This window comes from Varanus komodoensis, unplaced genomic scaffold (assembly GCF_004798865.1).
Source record: "Varanus komodoensis strain SLA01 unplaced genomic scaffold, ASM479886v1 scaffold17, whole genome shotgun sequence".
NCBI lineage: Eukaryota > Metazoa > Chordata > Lepidosauria > Squamata > Varanidae > Varanus > Varanus komodoensis.
In genome coordinates this window covers 15,540,194-15,552,316 of record NW_025335505.1, presented here as the reverse complement: position 1 = coordinate 15,552,316, position 12,123 = coordinate 15,540,194, and the positions used below count along the sequence as shown (strand labels likewise).

The window sequence follows — 12,123 nt, the reverse complement described above, 5'->3', positions numbered from 1 at the left end:
GTTTCACTACTGAGTTCTGCTGTGGAGGAATGCAGGATTTAAGCTCCATGCATGAATGCACTGTTATGGAGAAGAGACGCTGCTCCATCAAGAGTGAGCTATTCTACTTGTTCCCTACCCTAATCTTTGCAAACAACTCTGGAGCTGGGGTTTAAGAAGCATTGCTTTGGGGAAAGGCTTTTGTATCTTATTATATTGTATAAATCATTAATTGCCCAGAGAACTTTGGCTACTGGACAGTATAGAAATAAAATAAACTTAAGCAAACATGAATGGACTAATTAATTGGCCAGAGTGAGCTGTCTATCACTCTAAGAAGCTGTGACTTTGTAATATCGAGCAAGTTAATGCAGACTGGGAAGAACTCGCATTTCCTACTGGCTAACATTGATGGAGGTTTCTCAAAGTTTTAGCATATATAGTTTTTAGATTTGATTACTGGCACAAAATCACTTTTTTATGGTTCTCACTTGATATGAATAATGTACAAAAAATATACTCATTTGGATTTCTGCACAGAAGCCAGACGCCCAAGTGAAGATTTAGTAGAGTACCTATGTGATCTAAACAACCTATAGCAGTCCTTTCATAAACTACTGATACAAATGGGAAGAGAAAAACACAAATTTCAGAAAAACAGAATGACTGAAAGGGAATGTGAGAAGTGGACCACAACAGAACCTTCTTCCTAAACACACGTGTTCAATCTTCTTCATTTAACCTGAGCAACTCAACAAATGAAACCAGGCTCAGAAATTATTTCCAACAGCTTCTTCAGCTTCAAACACCCATGACTGATCTTTCTGAAAAAATGAAACAAAAACAAAATCCAAGTTTTTATGAACTATATGGATAAAATGGCTTTTGGAAATAACTTGTAATAACATCGTGCTTGACTAATTTTCTGTGGAAAATCTATGGATTCAGCTGATTTGTGAGTAGGCATATATATATCAGTGAAGAATTACTCTATTTGCTCTCATACTTTGAAACACTGCTTATCTTATATGGGTTAGTACAATCTAGCCCATTGGGAGCACATTGACAATACAGGTTTTGCTACTGAGAAGGCTTCCTTCGCCAGCCATTTATATCCCTAAAATTTACTTTGGCTTTGCAAAGTGATATGTCATTTGCTTCTCTGGCTCATGTTTTCCAAGTGAAAGCAGAATGACATTGAGGCAAGATCTGAAAAGTACACTGTTTCTTAATAGAAGAATAAGTATAAATGTAGCACAAAATCTGTTCTAGAAATGGTTGCTTTTCTTTATGCAGGAAAATAGTGCAAATGGGGATAAATATTTTAATGGTGCAAACTTACCCTCCATAGAAACTGGCTGGAATAAACTTAGAAAGTGGTGTAAGTGACATTATATTGGTGAAGGTAGAAGTCTACCTACAGGATGTTATGTGTCCTTCTTCCAGCTGCCTTGCTCAAGTATGTTTTAAATGTTGCAACAGTGCGGCTGTCCTACTGGTGGTGGAGGAGAATCAGAACTGTGTCATGAGCAGATGTGGCCACACCATAACTCTCCTGTTTCACTAATCATGTAATCTCATGTCTTCAGCAAGATGCTATACCAGTAGTCCATGCAGAAGAAAATGAAACAACTACTCTCTATATCTGCCTACCTAGTGAAATAAGGCAATACAAAATATTTATATAAATAACTCCCCATACAGCCTATGCACCCAAAACCCATGACATAACATGTCACATTATTTACTCAGAAGTAAACACTGAACTTCCATTTTCCTATCCATTCTGTAAGTATTTCACTCATTCTTTGCATATTAATTGTGACTGAGTGTATCTGGGACTGAGTGTGACACCACAAAGCTACTTTGGCAAACTGGATATTAGGAAGAAGTCCTTATGTAGCTGCAGAACAAGGCAGAAAGGTGGATCACTTCAAAGATAGTCAGCCAAAGGACAATGTGCAGAATATGTGCCCAATACCAAATGCATTTCAGCAACCAACTATCAGAACGTAAAACTAAAGCAATGGAAACAGCAAACCAAGAGACAGAAGATTGAGGAAGGGGATAAAAGCAAATGGCAGTGCTGCTGGCACCAGTGAGTCTCCAGCTCAGAATGCTTCATGGACCGGACTGGCAAGTCTCTCAGCTGGATTAAGTCCATGGTCCAGAGATTCCCTATACGGAGAAGAAGGTCTTCTACAGAGGCACCTCCACAAACTCAGCCAAATCTGTGAAGCAACTTTCCACATCTGGGGCAAAATATGTAAATGTAATTTTAATTCTTATTGTTTGTTACTTTTCATTTTTCTCCTCTACCTTTTAATACATAATTGCAAATAATTCATCAAAATAGTTTTATGACTCCCATAATATCGAAATGTAACTTGAGAAATGTTAGTTCTGTTGGACTATACCTAGAATAGTGTTTGTTATTAACATAACTTTTGAATTCTGGAATACTAAATAAAAGGGGATCAAATGACTAATTTTAGGCCGGGACATAAACATGTTAGATAAAACAGAACCATATTTCTAATTTCATTTGATCTCTTGAATTTCCCATAATTAATTATACTGTTTAATATTTTATGTATGGTACATTGTATCTTATTTAAATAATAATAACATTTAAATCAAAAATAATCTTCCCAATACTAAAGCTTCAAATAGGAATATACTGTAATTACTAAAATATATCCTCAAATATTTTATATTATTAATAATATACCTGTAGTTCTGCCTGTAACTGATAAGATGAGAAGATAGTGATAGATAATTGTTCTTCACACATTTTCTGTGAAGCTCCATGTGATTCCTTCTTATTTTTATTTCTGTTCAGCTATATATGAACCTATTGAGATCATGAGGGGATAATAAGCTGTTTGGCATGAATTTGCAGACTGAACTGAGCTCTAAGTGTAACAGAATCCAGAAAAGATTGAATTAATTATGGCTGGCAGGTACTACAAGGTAGGAAGGAAATCTATCACTACTGGATTTTAGCTTCCTCAAGTTTCATCATTTCAGTTACTGTCTTTTGGACTCAGTACCAGTAAAGTCCTAACTGACTTCAGCCTAGTCTAAGAAACCACATTAATATCTGTGTCTTGCTACAATCTCTTATTGCATTTTAATTATGTCTCTGTGCTAGTATTGTATAGCAATATCTTTCTATTATATTCCTGGGAAAATTGTCTCCAAGTTGTTGTATTTCTGGTTTCTCAAAACATTTGGAATTTCTAAGACATTTCTATTTATATAAAGAATACAGGAAATTATACTCCAGTTCACACAATGCCTGCTCCAGGTAAATTGGTGGAAGCATGATTAAGGATTAACATTAGCAAACATCTGAGGATGAATCAGCATGGCTTTGCAACAACTAAGTTCTGTCACAATAAGTTTTTAGAATTCTTTTAACATGAGGGTGGTGGAATCCAGTAGACATTGGCCCAGTTTGCACATGATCATGCATACTAACTAAATAGACCAAAAACTTTCTATTTGTGGTTTGTTTAGCATTCTGTGCAAACCAAGAATCCTGGCTTGTCTCTTGGCACTAAAGAAATCAAAGAAGGTATGTTTATTTAGCTGCTCCTGCTTCCAGTATCAACGGGCATGTTGTCATAAATGAAAAGGCAGGGTTCTGATGGAATCTTGCCATATGGTGACATCTAAATCAGGCCAGTTGTACATAGATGTATTTATTTATCGGATTTCTATCCCATCCATTAGCCAAAATGGTTCTCTGGGCAAGTTACAAAATAAAATAATATAATAATAACAAAATACACAAGAAAGCGTGATATAAATTAGCAAATATGTTACAGCAGTCACATCAGTCACACAAAAGACCCCACATTAAAACAATACACTAACCCCAGTTCTTAAACCAATACTAAATACCACAACTTATTTAAAAATTACCTTAACAATTAAAATATTGGGTAAATAAAAAGGTCATTGCCTGGCACCAAAAAGAATAAGGAGAAGGTGCCAGGCAAATGTTTTTGGGGAGCTGATTCCAGAGTTGGAGTGCCATTGCCTAGAAGGCCCTTCTCCTTGTATCTACCCTCCTTATTTCCTTCACAGACAGCTCTCTGAGAAGGATCCCAGGTGATGATCTTAGGGCCTGGGTAGGCATGTATGCAAAGAAGTGCTCCTTTCGATAACCTAGACTTCAAAGAGTTTCTTCCAAAATCTGCCATCAATTTATTCCATAACTTAGCAGACATGGAATAAATTGATGGCTCCTCCTATGGGTCATAAAAGGTAGGAATGAACTATTCATTCTCATCAAGGATATGTATTATGAGTTTTTTGTTTATTCAAAAATGATTTGGAGTTAGTGATGAGCAGTGAGTTGGCGAAGTGTGTGGAAAATACCAAGGCTGCAAATACAAACAGGAATTGCCAAGAGCTCCAAAACAGTCTTTCTAACTGGGGAGGGTGGGGAGGATGGACATGGTAAATGTGGTCAGTGTGAATAAGTGTAACTGATGCACCGTGGTGTAAAGCACCTTGACTTTACATATTAACTGATAGGAGCTGAAGTGACAGTGATGGATCAGCAAGAAATCTTGGGACAGGGGTGGATAGTTTGATCCAATGTCCCACAGCTCTGAAAAAGCTGGCTTTTGTGTTAGAGAATATTAGGAAAGGGGTGGAAAATAAAAATGTCAGTATCATATTGCTCTAGACACATTTTTGGTAGAATCAGATTTAAAATACTATGAATAGTTCTGTTTTCAACAACTTGAAAAGCATATTGTAGAGCTAAATAAATATTAAAAAGGCAACCAAAATAGTCAGAGGGCTGTGACAAAACATCTTTGAGGAAATGTGATATGATGGCGGTTTATACAATTGCACATTGTAAGAAGAACATGGACAGATAATAATTTCCTTCTCTCATAATACTAGAATCCAGGGTCAGCCAACAAAACCAACAGGTAGAAGATTCAGGATACAGTGAAACAGTACCGATTCCTCGGTATGCTATGATGTTCACCAACTTAGGAAGTTTAGAAGTTCATGAAAGGCAAGGCTATCAGTGGCCACCATAATTATATATTATATCCAGATTAACATTCCTCTAAAGAAACTTTTATAGGAAATATTTCTGGTAGGAGATTGCTATTTCCTGTGAGCTTCTCATAAGAATCCAGTTACCCAATGCTGGAAACAGGAAGCTGGATTAAATAGACCTTTGGCCTGTTAATAACAAATATGTAAACACTGTAAAATAATTGAAAGATAAAAGTTAATAGCCATAATGTATCTGCATTTCAACAGCATGATATATTTCTATAGAATACAGAATACAGTCAAAGTATGACTTTATGCAATGGGAAGTGGTTTTGTTCCAGAAACTGTAAAGACAGGATCAAAACTCCTTTGACAACTGATCCTGCCACAAACCACATGAGGCTGAACTTCAGTATTTCCTAGCTGCTCTTTGCTGCTCTCTTCTAGCGACAGGTTTAATACAACCCTAGCCAATGCTGGGAGCAATACTTGGAAAAAAAAGAGGAGTATTCACGTCACTGCTTGTCTTAATAACATCCTATAGGCATTGTTTACTCAATTCTGGAATTTTAGCTTAAAGCCTCTAGAGGCTTCTATCCAACTGGGAGCCAGACCCAGACAGAAAATAAACAAGGACAGAAACTAGTCTTTTAAAAATAGGAACACACACACACAGAGACATCCCTATCTAGCTCTGCATGCTGGGGGAAAAAATGACATTGTGTATTCCTATTAAGATAAGGCACCCTGTTTAAGTGCTGCATCTTAATCCATCTGAAGCATTGTTCCATAAGCAGCTCAATTTACTCAGGCTGAAGATGTGGTAATAATTGCTTACCTGACTCACAGGCAAATGTCTTTGACGTCTCATCATGAAAGATAATTGCTACTGCATGCTTCTTTGTCTCTCGAGGCAGTCTGGTTATGTTTTTGATGTTGTGCAGTTCAGTTACCTTAAAATGAAGAGATATACTACTCAGTCTGGTTTATAAATAGCACGATGAAAATACAAACCACAGTATGTTCCATGGCTGTGAATAGCAGCCACATCTTTTTGATGCCCACTGGAGCTGTCTTAAAAATAAGTTGACGAACAATGCATGCAAACCATGTGCAGATGCAAATACTCACTCTACAGAATTTTATTTAAGAACTGTTATATAACTATTCATGTCTTTTGACAAATTAGGAGGTATATAAGTGTTACTACTGTTTATTTATTTGTTGCTTTTATATAGCCTTCTTGGGATCCATCAGTGTGGTTGACCAAAGGTTTAAAACATCAAGACCATAAGCAAGCAAAAATAGTGAAACAGTTGAAAACAATATTAAAAATGACAGAAAATATTTAAACCACCAAATAAAAAGATGTGTCTGGGACTCTCATTCTGGATACAGCCAGGACCAGTCACACCTCTACAAGAGCTGCATTTTAGGTAAGTAACTAAAAGAATAAACAGTTCCATCACGTGCTATTTATTTTTTGTCATAAAGTGGAATCTTGGGTAAAAGAACAGTCTATTAATTTTTTATCCACCATTGCTTGTGGTTTACTTCACAATATAAACCATTTGTCAGACCTCCCAAATTGGGAAATCTGCAGCAAAAACATCACAAATAGGGTTGCATATTGAAAAATTCTACAGCATCACCAAGGAAAAACTAGTTCATCTCTCAGGCCAGTTAGCACAAACCTTTGCACTGGCATAGGCTTCCTTCAGTTTAAAGTGAATTGAAATCTTATGACATCCGAGTCTGAACAGTTCTGCTTTCATCTGAAATATTCATGTATAAAGATAAGCCAAGGGAACAATATATTAACTGTGGATACACAGATCTCTCTCTTTCTGTTTATCCATTGGTTCACACAGACATTTCATAGTACTGTGAAGTGGGAGAATAACTATTAAGGTGTGACCAGTAATATCAGGTATGGATCAACTCAGAAAATGGGGTTATGGATATTAAGAATACTTGGTATTAACTTCATACTGGCATATAACAGAAAGCACAATGAAATATGTTTTCCATTCTTTCTAGAGGCTTCCGTTTTTTCTTAGAGGCCTAATCCTGCAATTCTGCACAATCCTTGTAAACTCAGTGGAGTAAGCTCAATTAAACTTAATGGAACTTACATCTCAGTAGATGTGTATAGAACTGCCCTTTCAGTTCCTCTAATATTTTTCTTTATCCTTCATGTAAAAATGTGCACTTTGTTAAAATTGGCTTCTTAAAAGTCTGTGTTACACAGAATACACAAAGCTGGCAACACAGCAATCCACCTAAGGTTCTTCTGCCATTACGTATTTTTAGACATTTATTAGATACAGATAGACTGAATTGTTTAAGACCTCCAAGATTGGCTTGATGTTTCTGGACTTCATTTTAAATAGTCAAAACTTCATCTGGTGAAGCAGATGAAGCAGTTTTACAGGCTAAATGTACTGTATTTCGTTTGTTCAAGCCTATCTGGTATGATTTAGGATTGTGTGTTTTTAACTGTCTCTATTTAAACGGGTTTGTTACTACTATCCAAGCCTTGTGTATCATGCATTGTGTGTGATGCCAGGGTCCTAAAACATGGAGGTATGTTTTTGTAACTAGGGTGGGAAATATCAACATTTACAAGGGAGCAAGGGAAGAAACTCTCTTTTCTCCCTCATTTTTTTCATTTTATACAATGGCTGCTTGGGAACATACAGCTTAATGACTTGGAATCATATGTATGACTTCGAGTTGCATTGAGTCAGGGTAGCGTAAAAGCCATGGATTCCACTTATTCACATCATAAGAAGACCGTTTAATATGCTGGCAGCAACCAAGCCACTGGAATAATACATGAACAAGCCCACATCACCCATACCCCATTTTTGAAAGGATATCACAAAATCAACCCGTGCCACTCTAACAGTTAGCTAAGCATGATTACATCAAAACAAACAAGATTAAGGGTCTCCAACATCTTACTTTTTTCTTAAAACATCTAGTCTTGTGCTGAAGGTTAGAGTGAGAAATCGTTATTTGCCCAAGGTCATCCAGGTAAGCACTAGGCCTGAGGTGTAATTTGAGCTTAACCATCCCTTGTCCAAACCCAAACTCTCATTCGGTGCTCCTTTCTAAACTATTCTCCTTTCTCAGGTAGAATAGTTTAGAAAGTCATTAGGATCATGTAATACTGAAAGCATGGATACCCAAGTCTTTATCCTCTCAAACTTGAATAATGTAATTGATTATTTAGGGCTAAAAGCTCCCAGTTGCAACCCTTTCCACTGCCATCATAACTAGCCATTGCTGTTGTTCCCTCTTTCCCTCACAAAGCTTGAAAGGGCCTGGGAACTCTCCATCATCAGTTCACTTCAGCAGAAATATTGCTGGGTAAAATGGAACTAGGGAGCCATTAGTTCCTTGTCTTCTGTGGAAAGATGAAGAAAGCTCTGAGTTGCCTCAGGGTAGCTGCTGTTTCACAGCTTTTAAAGCAATAAAGAAGATACTTTTCCTCTAAGAAGAAGAAGGAATGAAAAATGTAGCTATAAATGTTTTTGCTTCAATTACATGAGTTGGGAAAAGGAGTAAATGAGTCCTTCTGTTGAAGAAGGGTGACAGGTATACTGCAGCCTTCTGTTAAGACTGGCTTTTTACTAGTTTTATTTTTTTAATTCAATAGAAAATTTACATACAATTTATATACTGCCCTTCTGGTGCTGATAAGGCACCTAGACAAGTAAAACCAACCCTAAAATACTGTCAAATTTCAAAAGAGATATAGCAAAAATAAAACAAAGCAAAACAAACACTAATAAAAATAGACAGATGCAGTTGATAAAACAGATATCTTTCCATGTTCCCCTTTTGGACAAAGGCTTATGCACTCTTACATCACAAATGACTGGTAGCTAGAATAGCAGCAGCAGCAATATATGTCCCTGTATCCTTTATTCACTTAGATCCTAAAATCTACACCAGTGTGTGAAATCAATTCTACTAGTACTAGCTACAGTATCTTAACTTTCATATGCAATATAATTTCATTTGTCTGCAATCCAAAGTTATGCATTCGATATTAGGCAACATAAACAAAAAGACATGCAGCCAAATGTAGATTAATTGGATGTGGAAGGGGGTGGGGGGAAACACTGGTTTTAGATTTGAGAAATGTTGGATTCAGAGAGCAATCAGCTATGGAGGACCAAAAAATGGCAGCACAGGAACTCACTAAGCCAAAGAGGATGCCAAGTGCACAGCTGGGTTATAAATTGGGCATGGGAGAAGACAGCTAGCAAAAAAGGGAAAGGAGCAATGGCTACTGCTCACAAAGCTAGGTCAGAACCCAGTATTATCTTGCTTTTTTGTTCTAGAGAAAATGAAAGAATGGAATATTCATCAATCAGTTTCTAGGATGCACAGTTCAGGCAGACACAGCAGGATGTAATGCTAACAGTCTTTCACCCATCCCCTGGAGTACACTCTCTTTCTCTCTATCTTTTCTCTTTAGAAGATTTGTATTATCTTAAAGAAAAAAAAGTGTGTTTGTGTTTCTGTGTGTGTGTGTGGAGGGAGAGTTGTATCCATTTGTGAGCACAAAATTATCTTCCTAAACCCATTTTATACTCCCTCCCTTTAAATTTAATAGAGGTAAATTCTCTTGCTGGATGAGAGAAAAGGGAAAGATTAGATCATAATCTTTAAGCACTCTGAATTGTGGAAACATCAGAAACTGCATCCAAAGCTTTTAAAGCATCATTTCAGTCAGTGATGAAAGCTTTATTGGATGGCTATTTTTCTCAACTCAGAAATTTCTAAATTTATCTTGTAATAAGATAAATTCTCTCAAATTTCCTTGCTTCTCAAATTTCCAAAGCAAGACACATCAGGAGCCCTAAAAGAACATCAGAACTTGAGAACGGCAATGGCAGATCTGACTAAAGAACCATTTATATTAGCACTACTCTCAGATGAGCCCAGGGAGAAAAACAAATACAAAAGCAGTATGGTGATAAGAATCAGTTCATATCGCCTAATCAGAGGGATAGGTCTGCTTCAGTCATGATGTTTTTTCTGCTCTGCCAAACTATGGCATAATGGTAATCGAATGAGCTATATTCTTGAGTGCTCACAGGAACATAGGAAGCAGACTGAGTCAGACTCTTCATCCATCTACCCTACAACAGTAATCCTGTCCATATGAATGCTGAATGTGCTCACCAGGAACTTATACACATGCATAGGACAAAGTGGACTTAAGTCAAGGCAGCCAAATTTAGGGAATTCAAGACTCCCAACCCCAAAATGGATTTCTCACACGGTCCTACTTCCAGATTTATTAAGCCATAAATTCTTGTCACGTCCAAACCAGAAAACTGTGCTTTCAGTGCTCCCTACAGCTGGAATTGCAAACTGAGATCAGATAAGAAACATTTCAGCTGCAGTTACACAGTACAGACTTCACATGACACAGTGGTTTAAGAGACCTGAAAGTCTTTTCTGAAGCCAGGCATAGGAAAGAAGCAGAAAGAAGAGGATGTGAAGCAGAAAGCACTCTTAACTCAAAACTTATTCCCACTCCAACAATTCATGGTTTCATGGGCTAAGAAATTAAATCTGAACTGGGCTATATCACACTCTACACAGAGTTTCCCCTTTTTTTGTTTCAATGCCTAACCACTATAGCTAGGCTACCGGTTCTTTTCCTTTAATCTATGTTTAAGTTATCTAAGCTAATGAGAGCTGATGGCAACTGATTTTGCATGCCATCAAGCCATCACTGACTTATGGAGACAACTAACCATATATGAGAATTAATTCTACCATATTATTCTATTGTGCACAAAATGGAACTTGCTTTGTTTTCTCTAAACCTACATGATTAATTTTATTAAATATCCCTAGAATATCCCTAGAAGAGGAAAAATAGTTTATTTTTGTTCACTGCCTCCACAATATTCCTGACTTTATAAAATATATTGTCTTCCACCAACATTTTTTTCTAGGCTGACCTAATCTAAATTCTTAAGTATGGTTTCACATGGAAGATATTTCCTCTGATCCCTTTGCTTTTCCTTCTTCCAGTTTTCCAGTTCCATAACTTGCAACGTAAAAAAGCTATCATAGCAGAACACACAGTTCTAAATAATTTATATATATATACAGTTGACCAAATTCACCCAAGCTCACTTTTGATTTACTTGGAAGTGTTCCAGAATCTCCTGAAAACATTTTGAAATAATCTATGGCTCAGAAAAAATAACCCATTTCTCTCTACTCAGCACAAAGAAGTGATATTAAAAGAATTCAGAGACTTTAAAAAAAAGATTTTTAGGCTTTCTCTTTCCAAATCATTTTGTTTTGTTTTGTTTTTGCTAAATTTCAATAAGATGGAATAGGTTTATCTTCTCTGAAATCAGGAGAGTGAGTGTGAAGTAAGAAAAGAGAGGTGAGATGAGAAAGACAAGTGAAGCAAATTATGAAGAAAATAAATTATTCACTAGCTCAGATTTTAATCATAGCTGAAGAACTTGGAACTTCTCACCTCTCCTTTGAAGTAGGATTTTACAAGTTCTCCAAGTTTCAAAGAGCTTGGCTAATTCCCAACGCACCCCTCACTTTTACAAAAGGGGCATTATCATTAAATTGCAAACCTATCCATATTTACTTGGAATGTCATTTCATTGAACTATGTGGGCCTTTAAAAATATGTATATCACCAATGTGTTATTTTCAAGTTATTTCTTATTAATTAACTAGCTTACTAGCTTTTCCATGAACTTTCTACTAGGATCCCTTTCCTAAACATACTGCAAATCTCTCTCTCTCTCTCTCCCCCCCCCCCCCCCCCACACACACACTTTTCCCCCAGAAGGAACATTGTCCATTCAACCCAAAAGAATACAGTTCTCTCAAACCAAATAATTTACGAATACATTGTTTGTACACCATATTGTGAGGGCTTCAAATTCTGAAAGATGGTTTAGAAATCTGCTTTAAAATAGCACAGGTACCAATGCAGACCTTTTGTTTGCTTTGTGAAAGCTTTATTCCTCATCAATCCCTTGTCCTAGCCCTTAGTGATTAATACTGTGTCTTATCCCCTCATAGTGCATCTAGTAAGAGCCAAAC

General features: G+C 36.7%; 1 protein-coding gene and 1 long non-coding RNA gene across 2 annotated transcripts in view; one reads left to right on the top strand and one right to left on the bottom strand.

The window, feature by feature from the left end:
- Window positions 1-12,123, bottom strand: part of DOK6 (docking protein 6) — a 270,546-nt gene that overhangs the window by 118,246 nt on the left and 140,177 nt on the right. Inside the window, exon 3 of the mRNA XM_044426570.1 lies at window positions 5,849-5,963. Coding sequence (XP_044282505.1) covers window positions 5,849-5,963 — 115 coding nt within the window. The remainder of the gene's footprint in view (window positions 1-5,848; window positions 5,964-12,123) is intronic.
- Window positions 1-12,123, top strand: part of LOC123021636 — a 36,511-nt gene that overhangs the window by 8,859 nt on the left and 15,529 nt on the right. Inside the window, exon 2 of the long non-coding RNA XR_006414362.1 lies at window positions 6,249-6,446. This is a non-coding gene — a long non-coding RNA (uncharacterized LOC123021636). The remainder of the gene's footprint in view (window positions 1-6,248; window positions 6,447-12,123) is intronic.